Raw genomic sequence first — 13201 nt, forward strand, 5'->3', positions numbered from 1 at the left:
CATAGGCACACTACTTGTTCTTGGATCAATTATTGTTTATTAAACCAAGACCATCCTGACTCTGTAATGTTAACAGTGCATAGATCATTTCAAAGTTCTAGTAGTTTTGAGAACTGTACCCTAAATTCAAACATGAAATCTTCATGGTTTAAATAACCAGTACTGGTACTTCAGATTTTTTATTCTTTATACTGAATACCAAAAATGGCAGAGGGGTGTCTTGTCGCATTGACACTGTACTTTGTTTTATCTTCCACTTTGTCCCTGCTAAGTAGCTTATATTGCCCCTATTTCATTTTTCCTTAAAGGGAATTTGGATTGTGACCTTTCTGTCTGTAATCTGCCTTGGTCTGGATATTGGCTTGGGAATTTCTATGGGATTTGCCTTCTTCATAATAAGTGTGCGGTCACACAGGTACTGTCTCCTATGGTAGTGTTGTATTAAAGGGCTACAGGCGAGTGTGTGCGGAGAAAGAGTATATTACAGGCATCCCCAAACTGCAGCCCTCCAGGTGTTTTGGCCCACAACTCCCATGATCCCTAGCTAACAGGACCAGTGGTCAGGGAAGATGGGAATTGTAGTCCAAAACATCTGGAGGGCCGAAGTTTGGGGGGGGTGCCTGGTATATTAGAAAAGTTTCTAGAACGGTGAATTCTATGGGAAGGGGCCACTACTAAGGAGAAGGTTGTGATAATTACAAAGAATAGTAGCTGGGTTGTGACATTCTCCATATATTGAAGTCAGTTGAAGAGCAGCCAGAAGGGTGCCAACCTTCCTCCCGGCAGCAGCACCACTGCTGCTTTCCAGGATGGTGAGGGTGCAGAGGCTCAGCAATACCAGGATGTGCTATTTGCTGAGTTGGCAGAGTCAATCCAGTGCTCCTGTTGGTGCAGCTATGCTGGCCTGACTTTACCAACAGCCTGCGCCACACCATCCTGGTAAGCAGTAGTGATACTGCTACTGGGAGGCTGGATCTGCAGTAGCACTACACCAAAATCTCTTGAGGAAGAGTACAGTATATCCCATAAATTTAAAGTTAGCAAGTATATGAACTATATATAATTAAAGGTAAAGGTAAAGGGACCCCTGACCATTAGGTCCACTCGTGACCGACTCTGGGGTTGCACCGCTCATCTCGCATTATTGGCCGAGGGAGCCGGCGTATAGCTTCCAGGTCATGTGGCCAGCATGACAAAGCCGCTTCTGGTGAACCAGAGCAGCACACGGAAACACCGTTTACCTTCTCGCTGTAGCGGTAATCTACTTGCACTTTGAGGTGCTTTCAAACTGCTAGGTTGGCAGGAGCTGGGACCAAGCAACGGGAGCTCACCCCGTCACAGGGATTCGAACCACTGACCTTCTGATCAGCAAGCCCTAGGCTCTGTGTTTTAACCCACAGCACCACCTGCGTCCCATATATAATTAGATTAGATATAATATATAACTATCATTTAGTTAATTAATTTAAAATGCCTTCTCTAACTTCCTTAGCTCATTTGTGGCCTCACTCAAGGCATACAACAAATTCTAAAATTCAAGTTTACTGGCCCTGGAATATTATAATGAGTAAAGAAGCAGAGGAGAAGCAAGCAGAGTGCAAAGCGAACTAAAACACAAACTTAGCATCCAGCTGGCCTTACCCTTGAGCAAGCCATGAAGTTCAAATAATATGCCTGGAATATGCATTGTTCTTCAATGTATATTGTTCTTCAGTGCAAAGACTAGTAAAATCCTCTCACCATATTTTGGTTTAGCAGGAAGAGAGAGCCCAAGCAATTGGGGCTTGAGACAGCATGAGCAAGGTCACCTACGGTATAAACCTTTGGAGATGGGTGCTTTGGGCAATAATTGCTTTGTCCAAATTGGGGAAGATTTTGAGCAATGATCTAAGGAAAACAGTGAGTGGGTGGAGTGGCAGGAGTTTCTGCAAGCCAACTAGAAAAAAAAATCCTCACTGTTTTCTTTGATCTGCGCATGGCAAGGGCAAAGAGAGAAAGATGATAAAATGGCTTCCCTACAAATGTAACTGATGCTCATACAACTTGTGGTCTGGCACTGAGCCTGGAGTAACCATATTGTATGTACCCTGTTTCTCATATTTTAAGACATACCCATAAAATAAGCCATAGCAGGATTTTTAAGCATTCAAGGAATATAAGCCATACCCCGAAAATAAGACATAGTGATAGGCGCAGCAGCAATGCCGGCCGCGGCAGGAGGAGGAGGAAAAAAAATAAGACATCCCTTGAAAATAAGCCATAGTGTGTTTTTTTGAGGAAAAAATAAATATAAGACATGTCTTATAATATGAGAAACACGGTATTTTTATGGAGAGACATACTGCACATTTGACTAAATGCTCTGTTTCCATGCTACAGCAAGATTAGGATCAGATTTTACCTGCTCCTTTCTTATCCACTCTCCATGGAGAGACATGAAAGTAAAAAAGATAATTCAAGGGGAGCTTGTGACCATTCCATTCTTTAAAACTACATTCAAAGTTGGATAGCTATCCGTGTCTGTCATGGTTCCTTTCCTTGGCTAAAGGTTTGGCTCTACTCAATTTTTAAGAAGGCAATCTAACTTAACTTTTTGTTTCAGAATGAAGATGTTGACACTGGGTCAGATTCCAAACACCAATATTTATCGCAGTTTTTCTGACTATGCTGAGGTAAGGGTGGGAGGGAATAAATATTATTTGCTGTAACCAGTCCCCTTCACTAGCACACTAGCAGCTGATGCATCAGGTTGAATTAATTTCAGGAATGGTGCTGTGTATAATTACCACCTTTATGACTCGTAATGAAGAGCCATACTTGAAAAGACAGTGTTTCAGGAATCCCACTAGCATCTCTGAAAAATACACAGCGTAGTGATCCTTCTGACAGGATTTAATTAACAACTGTAGCTTCGTGACCCTGACATCAGCAATGAAAGCAGATTTGTAGCACAAATGTTGTGTTATGATACTCTGTTCAATCTCTGCATGGTCCAAATGTTGTTTTATATGTCTGGCTTCCTCTGGTATTAGATCATACCAAAAGTGCAAATTATTCTTCTTTGCAAGGTGCCAGTTTATTAGCAAATAATCTCAATTAAAATGTGAATTATGTAGCCAAATTGTGTCATCCATGCACAGAAGAAAGGTATTGGTAGGACTGGGAAAAGTTTGTGGAAATAAAAATTAATCCATGGAGGAGGAGAGACATCCAAAAACAGTTCTGCTGTGATTCTGCATACTTAGTGGGCAATGAATGCTGATGGACTCTTGGGGCTACAGAGGAATGGTAAACTGTATTCTGAAAAAGAGCACAGCTGGAATCCTGAACAGGAGCACTGCACACTGCAACATTTTGTTGCAGGTTCCACTAAGAAAGACTTAAATTTTATTTAAGGAGTAGGATCTAGGAGTATAGCATCTAGATCAAGGGAAGTAATAGTACCACTGTATTCTGCTCTGGTCAGACCTCACCTGGAGTATTGTGTCCAGTTCTGGGCACCACAGTTCAAGAAGGATACTGATAAGGTGGAACGTGTCCAGAAGAGGGCAACCAAAATGGTCAAAGGCCTGGAAACGATGCCTTATGAGGAACGGCTTAGGGAGCTGGGTATGTTTAGCCTGGAGAAGAGAAGGTTAAGGGGTGATATGATAACCATGTTCAAATATATAAAAGGATGTCATATAGAGGAGGGAGAAAGGTTGTTTTCTGCTGCTCCAGAGAAGCGGACACGGAGCAACGGATTCAAACTACAAGAAAGAAAATTCCACCTAAACATTAGGAAGAACTTCCTGACAGTAAGAGCTGTTCGGCAGTGGAATTTGCTGCCAAGGAGTGTGGTGGAGTCTCCTTCTTTGGAGGTCTTTAAGCAGAGGCTTGACAGCCATCTGTCAGGAATGCTTTGATGGTGTTTCCTGCTTGGCAGGGGGTTGGACTGGATGGCCCTTGTGGTCTCCTCCAACTCTATGATTCTATGATTCTATTTCTCTTTTTAGGCCATAGAGATTCAGGGGGTGAAAATGTTCCAGTGCTGTGCCTCCATTTCAACTGCAAATATGAAACATTTCAAATCCTACATTTTACATAAGGTAAATGGTGCCCTCCAAATTATTATCAGATAAAGATCCTTCAAAAATTGCACTTTTCTGAATTTTGAGATCCATTTCTCCTGCAGTGTGCACAAAAGTGCATATACTAGGGCAAATTGTGCATAGAATACACATATTAGTGAAAATAATATACAAAAATGTATTCTGTTAGAGAATGTTTCTGTGCAAAAAAAATGTGTATATCGGGCAAAGCTGTATATTGAAGTGTGTATTAGGAGAACCAATACTAAATGCTTATGAATTTTAATGAGGGCTTTGACAACAACAAATAATCACAAACAGATGTGGACATGTGGAGAAGCAAATTTAAAATTGGGACAGGGAGAAACTGAAATTGACAGGTTTGCCCTCCCTACTCAGAACCTCTGCAGTAGACAAAGCTGGCCATATCTGATAACATATCCTTATTTATATTTTAGATGGACCTGAAGGCTGTGCCACTTGATGAAAATGAAATGAGAGCTTTGATGTCAGTCAGTATGTCTAGCGTTAGACAGAAAAAGGATTTAAATTGTACCTGTGTTTGTGAGCCACCTGAACCAATACCCAGGGTGAGAGATTTCTTTCTTTGTTTGTTTTACACAGAACTCTCTTAGAATTCCCATGCAGGTGTCACTTAGACAATTGCTTCCACCTTGCCTAAATCAAAAGCCCACACCTGCCTGGTGTATACATCTATGCATCACTCAATGAAAAATAACTAAGCTCCATTTATCAGTTTATATAAAACATGGCATTCCTTAGGGCCAAACTGGATGTTCAGTGGAGGAAAATGTGAAGAAGAGATGCCTATTCTATGCTGTGCTTACATGATTTTCTCCAAGTGTAATTGAGCTAATGGCCTCTAATGCAAGCAGACCTCTATTCCCTTGCTGTAGTGGTGGGAGCTGGTCCCACTGTGAGCCATAGAAAAGGCTTTTCGTTGTTGACGCTTCAGTGCAAGCAGAAAGCCTCTATGCTGCACAGGAATACTGTGCATGGAATAGGGAAGGGGAGAAAACTTCCTTTCTTCTCCCTTAGGCCAACAGAGTGAGTTTTCCATTCCCATTATAAATGCACCGAGGTTTTTACTTTATGCATTTAGACATTTGAGCTTTGGTGGCTTTGCAAACCTACAGCACTCAAACCTATATGTCAGAATGAAAAATCCACATTAGTTTTCCCATCCAATACCTGGATCAGAATTCCTGTTGAAAATCACCCCACAGTAAATGGGACAGGGTCAGATGCTCAGCATTTCTCGTCCAGTTCACTGTTTCTATTGAAATAATTGGGGCTGCCTGACATTAAACTCAATGCAATAGTGTTTTTACAAAGATAGTTTCTAAAATTAACATGCTTTTGATAGCACTAAGAAGCATGATTAACAGTGCCTCCCTATGCACATCCACTCAGCAGCATGGCTCAGTGAGTTCAGTGAAGTTCATGTGAGGATTGCAGCCTAAATTGAGAATGGCAGAAGTCTTGGGTGCATGAAGGTTCTTCTTGCTTTAGCCAGCCTATGCTTACTGTTATGTATTGAGCTTGGATCCTAGAACAATAGGCAGGTAGGATCCCAGAAGGCAGCAACTTGATTGGTCTGCAGGAGCCGCCCAATCTGGCTCCAGGAGGAAGTGAATTAGCAACTGATTGGCTCGCAGGAACAGCCCAATCAGGCTCCAGGAGGGGAGTTGAATCAGCCAATCACGCGGGACCTATTGTGTAAATAATGTGTATATAGCCAGAGGTTGGGGGGGGGGAATGGACTCACTGTTGACCATGAGCTGAAATAAAGAGCATGAAATCAACACTCAACTCCGAGTATTTTTCACTTACATATCTTTGTAACACAACCATATACATACTTTTCTTAAACGTATTTTAACAGGAGAAAGGAAAAATGCATACATGTAGCTGAGTATTGTCCTACCCTGCTCTAGAACCTCATCTCTTCTGCGTTTCCAGGTACCTTACACAATAAAACTTCTAAAACGGGTTCATACAGCTAATGAGATATCATCTGCTTCTTCTTTGGCATTAATACGCTGGTCAAGAATTGAGAGCAGATACCCTTCTGAGATTCATTACATAGAAAGGGAAACAGGACAGGAGTTTGTAAAGAGGAAAGAAGATCTCAACAGGTTATGGTTTTGCTCAGACCCTCCTGTCACAAGATCCACAACTCATTTGCACCCACTTGAATCAGAGACGTCCACTTACATGATCCACACCATTATTTTAGACTTCAGTATGGTGCACTTTGTTGATCTACAAGCTTCCTATTTATTACGAGAGGTAAGTTGCCTGAATTATTGCAGCTTAATGGTTTTTAGTTTGCTATAGTATTAATTTAAACCAGTGCTCTCTTGCGCTCACGCTCTTTTTTTTAAAAGTAAGACAAAGGCATATATATATATATATATATATATATATATATATATATATATACACACACACACACACACACACACACACACACACACACACATATATATATATATATATATATATATATATATATATACGGACATGAACATGTTATTATTATTACCGTATTTATTATTATTTATACCCCGCCCATCTGGCTGGGTTTCCCCCACCACTCTGGGCGGCTTCCAACAAAGATTAAAATACATTAAAATATCACAGATTAAAAACTTCCCTAAACAGGGCTGCCTTTAGGTGTTTTCTAAATGTCAGGTAGTTGTTTATTTCCTTGACCTCCAATGGGAGGGCGTTCCACAGGGCGGGCGCCACCACCGAGAAGGCCCTCTGCCTGGTTCCCTGCAACTTGGCTTCTCGCAACGAGGGAACCGCCAGAAGGCCCTCGGTGCTGGATCTCAGTGTCCGGGCTAAACGATGGGGGAGGAGACGCTCCTTCAGGTATACAGGACCGAGGCCATTTAGGGCTTTAAAGGTCAGCACCAACACTTTGAATTGTGCTCGGAAACGTACTGGGAGCCAATGTAGGTCTCTTAGTACCGGTGTTATGTGGTCTCGGCAGCCACTCCTAGTCACCAGTCTGGCTGCCGCATTCTGGATACGAGAGTAGAAGCAAGATGAGCTGCAAGCAATGTGGCAAAACTAGGTCTTAGGAGAAACTAGAATGATTCAGATAGCCAGTTTCCTACCCATAATGGTGGGGGGATATTTTTTAAAAAATAGCTTTTCAGTTACTTAAAGGAGGATTGATGTGCAATATGATCCTGCCACACATTTAAGTCCCAAGCCCACTTACATTCAGCAGGTGAGTTTTTCAGGCTTGCAGAAATGTCTTGGTAGCCAAATGTTTGATAAGTTTCTTAAGAATTGAATTATGTATAAATGCCAATTACAAAAAAAAAAGATGATGGGGAAACTGGGAGCATAACTTGGGCTTCTAGATACAAGCTAAATTGATGTTTGCCAAAAATGTTAGGATGTCAGCCTGTCTGGATTAAGGATGGGAGGAAGGATTAAAGAACAAAAAAAACCAAACATTAAGAACCACACAGGTGGTCAGATCAGATTAAGACCGTAACTGAGTCAGAAGAGACAAAAAAAACCTCCACAAAACTGAAAAAGCAAGTACAGTCATATTAGCATGAAACATTGAAAATGAACGTCCTAATGCTTAAGAATTGGAAACAACAAAAGGAACTAAAGAGGGGTTGAAAGAAGTTACATCATCAAAGCAATAGTCATTTTGTTGAAAAGATGACTCAGAAAAGAACAAATATCACTGTGGCAAATTGCCCAACAATATATACATTTCACTAACATAGGTTTTCATATGGACTGTAAACACATTCCTGCTCACCTAATGGGCTACAGATTTGACCTTTCTGTTTTTTATGCCTTTCCACCATTTATCACCCATTCATTCCTTCATTTATTTGTATACCTGCCTTTCATTATTTGTGCACAGCCTTTCATGAAAAAAATACCAAAAGCAAGAAAAACAAAACAAAACCATGTTATCAAATGATTCCTCTGATTACTAGGAAGTAGGGATGTTGGAAGGCATCATTTTCCATTCTGCCCTGTTTTCATTCCGCTGCATTGCTTCTTAAACTAAAAAACTAAACTATTTGTCTCTCTGTCTCCTGTAGCAAAATTACTTAATTTACATAATTTATGCATAAATTATGCTGTCTATGTTATGCCACCCCCATTGCAGAGGAAACACAATGCCAAGCGGAGGAAGGAATGTAATCAATTACATATTGTTTGCTGGGTTGATTTCCATTCTGGATGTGGGGCAAATAAGCAAACACTGGCAGTTTCTGCTCCCACTCCTGGTTTTGTTGGAATTTTCCAACATCCCTACTGGGAAGCGAGCAGTTTGCATCCCCCATCAGGGCTCTGAATTAGGTGGAGAAGTTTGAACTTATCTACCCACCCCTGCACCATTTCTGCTTTAAATTGTTTTGGTGGTATGTTTGCTGTTGCCAATATTGGTGGCATGCCAGGAAAATTTGCTTGGGAGATGGAATCAGGCCCCAGAAACAGGAGTTAGTCACCCCTGATCTAGAGAGTGAAAACATCACCCATTTTAATACATTGTTTCCCTTCTACAGCTGTGTCATGCATTTCAGAATATTGGTATCACACTCCTGATAGCTGCCTGTCATCGTGAGTATAGTTGCTGCACTTTTTAAATTAGCAATTTTGGATATTGTTTGTATGATTAATGCTGTTGTAAAGCCACGTCTTTTAATCATGCTGTTTTGTGTAATTATTCTTCCTTTCTTTTTAATCTTATAGCCACTGTAATAAGGACCCTTGAAAAGCATGATTTTTTTGACCAGTGTGTTACTAAAGCAAAGTTCTTTCCAACCTTACACGACGCAGTACTCTATGCAGTGGAGCCAGAACTCTTGGAAGAGACTGTGCCAATAGAACCTAGTATTAACCTGCCTGAGGAAGTGTTGGCTGAAGTAACTCTAAATGAGGAAAAGGTATAATATTTGGTTGAGATCCATGATTAATGTAATGACCCCACAAATGCTAATCCAGAAAAGCAGTCTGATCATTTCAACTAGGAGTTACCATATGTAAATGATTTGTTTCAGGGGCTTCTTTAACAGTAAAAGATCTTTCCAGATGAATTATTAAGCCCAGTAGCATAGAACATTCTGTCTGTTCCCTGCCATAGGGAATCAGCCCCAAATATTTTGCTGCTAGGGGAAGAAATACTCCCCCTTTGTCCTCTACTAACACCTAAATTGTGAGTACTGTGTGAAATGCACAAGTGTCAGGGATCCCTGTAGGGTTGCGAGACTCAATAGAGGACAGGACTTCTGTGCCTTTAATTGCCCTGCTCTCTTTTGAGTCTGGAAACCTTAAAGAGAAACCAGCAGACCCTTTGTTTAATTTCCAAGCAAAGGGCCTGCTGGTTTCTCTTTAAGGTTTCCAGACTCAAAAGAGAGCAGGGCAATTAAAGGCACAGAAGTCCTGTCCTCTATTGAGTCTCGCAACCCTACAGGGATCCCTGTTAACTACCGGTAGTGTAATTTTTTTGGGGGGGGGATGCCCTGACAGCAGCCTCTCTATGGTCTGTCAGCCCAGGCTGAATCTGACTCAAAAATTTAACCAGGGTGGGAGTAATATGCCTGAGGCAACAACCAGCTGATTTTCAACCCACCCTTCTCCTGTGCAGGTGGGTGTGGTTTGGCTAATACAGCTTTATGGGCCAAATGGGGAGGCATAGTGGGTCCTACTTAGCCCACAGGCTTGGGTTTCCTCACTCTTGCTTTAGAAATAGTATCTTCTCCCTGGGACCTCACATTTAATTTTCCGTGCATTTTGGAAGACCAGGGGGCTAACACCTGTAGTCACATAATGTTCTGAAGCCTATAAATACCAGCATCATTGTTTCCCATTGTCCCTGTGATCATGATGTTCAATATTAGTATTCTGCCCAAGGCTGGCCGTACCATTCACCATCAGGTAAAATGAAGTGCTAAGGTCAGTTGATGCTGTGGGTGGAGAGAAGATGTACAAGTGCAATGTGTGTGCAGGGGAAAATACAGTCCTATCACTCAGAAAGTAAGATTTAGCTGCCAGCACAACCAGCCCCTGTGCATGGAATGGGAATGGGTAGGTGTCCTCTTATCCTTTGCCTTGGGCTGCAAAGCATATTGGTCTGACCTTGCTGCTGCCAGCCAGCTGCCGCAGCCTGATAACTCCTCCCTCCTGTGCACATGAAATACTCTTGGAAACACTTGGACTAACAGTTCTTGAAATAGCATGGTCACATCCAAATGTGACTAAATGCATGGGCTGAATTTATGAGTCAGGACTTCACTGCTTGTCCTGACCTCAATATCACTGTGTCATTAGAACCTAGCCCTAATGTCTGTGTATTCAGCCAAAAGGTGTCTATCTGTACAGTCCTGATGTTGCAGGTCTTCTGAACATGTAGAACACCTGTGTACAGCTGAACATGCAGGGCCATTCCTTTGCAGGTGTCCCACTCAACATGGGACCGATAGGACATGTCAATATTGTGGGTAGGGCCACAGGGCATGGTTCTCCTCCCCATCTACAGTACATGTTTAGTTGGCATGTAGCGGGAGCACCTAAATAGGGCTTCTGCCTTATAGGATAGTACACACTTTCCTGTTTCTCATATTCAAGCCCCACCCCTTCTTTCATGTTCTCTCTCATTCTCTGTTCTAGACAGAGCAGCTCATAGTTCAGAATGTCGCTTGTTCTGTTTTAACACAGTTTCTGATAGACCATAGTGAATGTCACAAGATCTGAACATCCCATATAAATACAGGGGAATGTTTTGCATAAACATCCTCAAGCACAATCTAGAAGTTATATTCAGATGCTGCTGCACTCCAACTCTCATCATCCTTGATGACTGGTCATGCTGGTTGGGGCTAATGAGAACTGGAGTCCAAAATCATCTGTAGCATGACCGCTTCCCCACCCATTGTGGTTAGTTTACTGGTTTCCCCTTCTTCCACCTCCACCCATTCTTGAGCCCTGCCTGGAAGGGGACATATTCAGGGCAGAAAATGCTTCTGGGCATCAAGCTAGTCTGAGAAGAATATCATAAAAGCAGCCTTTAGGAACCAAGCTGCCTGCTTACTCCACAGTGCCCAAAGAGAACCCAAGAGATTTGGAGTAATATGCAATTAGTAAGGCACAGATTAGCCATTGTGTCAACAGGAGTCATTTCTAAGTAAGTGTGAAAAAGATGGTAGCTTTCAGAAATTCCCTCCCCTCTCAAGGTTACCTGTGGTCTTTTAGCCAGACAAATTGAGCATCTTTATTTTAGCTTCCTCAGCTAAATTGCAAGTTTGTGGAGTTATGGCTTTCTGCAACTATGCATGGGCATGGGGACTCCTACGAACATATAAGATGTAGTACCTTTTTGGCAACCAATTGGATGGACCAGCAACATTAACTGGGAATATAAAACATATATAGGCATTGTGCATTTTTGTGTGTTTCAGGATAGGAGTCAACACTCAGGGAGGAGTCCTCATACAGATAGGAGGAGCATTCAGTCCAATGGGAACAGAGAAACTACCTCAATCAAAAGTGCACAGAGCGAAACTTACATTGATGAGCCCATATCAGATCTTTTCCGCACTTATTCTCTCCAGAGTGATATAGAGCCACTCCCTCAGCTTGAAACATCTCCCATTGAGGAAGATGAAGATGATCAAGACTGGGATGGAAAATGGAAATATAACAGTGATGTCTAAATTATGAGATCTATTAGAATTAGCTACATTTTAAAAATGGTGCATATGTGACATGATTCAGCTCTGTACTGCTCCCTTTTGAAATTCAGCATTTAAATTAATGTTAAAATAGCTAACCATCTTTTTTCTGACATTGCTGAAGGAAATGCTGTTGTACATACAGAGCAGATCAGAAACACATTGAGAAAGAGTGAGAGAAATGAAATAAACTATGACACTTAGAACCATTAATTAAATTGTTTAATTTCCAAAGCTTTTGTGCATTTTGCCATTTGTATTGTTGAGTGCCTTTTCACAAAAAAGACTCTCTACTTTTAGTCTCCGGAATGTCTAGAAAAGGAACTGTCTTTTAAGAAGCTGTGCTGCTGAGAAACCTTAAGTAACCCTCCATTAGAGCCTATTTTGAACAACTGAATGAGCAAAACAGAAGCCATTAAAGACCCATTGGTGCCCAAATAACAGTACCATTTTTTTTCCTGCTGGCATTAGCAGTGGATTCTAAGGGTGCATGCACCAGATTCATTCAGACCAATCCCAAACTGAGCCAGGGTGCCTTGAATGGATTTAGGACTTGTCAAAGGTGAAACAGAATCTATACTAGACCGCACAGCTTTGGCAATGCAGTGAAAAATCTCTGGTTAGCGCAATGGTGGATCTGGAGTTCTTTTGAGAGACAGCCGTGTGATCTCTTCCAAGAGCATCCTGATAAAGGTGGGCTGGGGCTTGCTATATCCTAATATAAACCAAGAAGACAGATGCATCAGGAATTTAAAATGAGAGAAAAAGGAGAAGCATGAGTTGCTATGGATAATGAGAAGCCTTCTACCTTTGGACTGAGATAAAAGTATATTATGTAGGTGAAAGATTAGTGCTGAAATGCAGGAAGTGATTTCCATTATTTCTATCTATATTTAAATTTACACCAACTCAATAGCTCCCTCATGCCCTTTTGCCTACTTCGTGATGAGTACCAGGCAAAAACATAAGAAAAACAGCGGCAGGGGGAAATGAAACTGTTTCAGCTTGCTTACTTTGTGCATTGTTTGCAGTGATGTACTTCTAAATAAGCATTGCTGAAGTCGAGTATTTAGTGTCACTGGACCCATGCTGTGGAACACACTTCCAGCACAGATTCAGCAGGTATCCTCACTTTTAATTTGCATTTCTTGAAGACCTTTTATGCCGATAGTCCTATGGAGCTTAAAAGTTTTATCGAGCAGCAGTTAGTGATTGTTTTGTGTTGCATTTAGAGATTTTTACATTGTTGAACACTGCCTTGATGTTTTGTGAGAGGGTGGTTGTTGTTGTTGGCATCCATCTGTCTTGGGAGACTGGAGGAGTACGCCTTTGCAGGTGAGGTTAAGCTGTTGGAAGGTTGCAGCGCCTGCTGTGGCTGTAGAGGCCAAT

The 13201-nt window shown here is 41.6% G+C and overlaps 1 protein-coding gene across 1 annotated transcript in view; it reads left to right on the plus strand.

The window, feature by feature from the left end:
* Window positions 1-12037, plus strand: part of SLC26A8 (solute carrier family 26 member 8) — a 32256-nt gene extending 20219 nt beyond the window's left edge. The window contains exons 13-20 of the mRNA XM_035124056.3: window positions 309-415; window positions 2603-2672; window positions 3996-4088; window positions 4529-4660; window positions 6054-6383; window positions 8648-8702; window positions 8835-9028; window positions 11540-12037. Coding sequence (XP_034979947.1) covers window positions 309-415; window positions 2603-2672; window positions 3996-4088; window positions 4529-4660; window positions 6054-6383; window positions 8648-8702; window positions 8835-9028; window positions 11540-11794 — 1236 coding nt within the window. The 3' untranslated portion in view covers window positions 11795-12037. The remainder of the gene's footprint in view (window positions 1-308; window positions 416-2602; window positions 2673-3995; window positions 4089-4528; window positions 4661-6053; window positions 6384-8647; window positions 8703-8834; window positions 9029-11539) is intronic.
* The last annotated feature ends 1164 nt before the right edge of the window (window positions 12038-13201 follow it).

The sequence above is a fragment of the Zootoca vivipara genome, chromosome 7 (genome assembly GCF_965207765.1).
Source record: "Zootoca vivipara chromosome 7, rZooViv2.hap1.1, whole genome shotgun sequence".
In the NCBI taxonomy this organism is placed as follows: domain Eukaryota; kingdom Metazoa; phylum Chordata; class Lepidosauria; order Squamata; family Lacertidae; genus Zootoca; species Zootoca vivipara.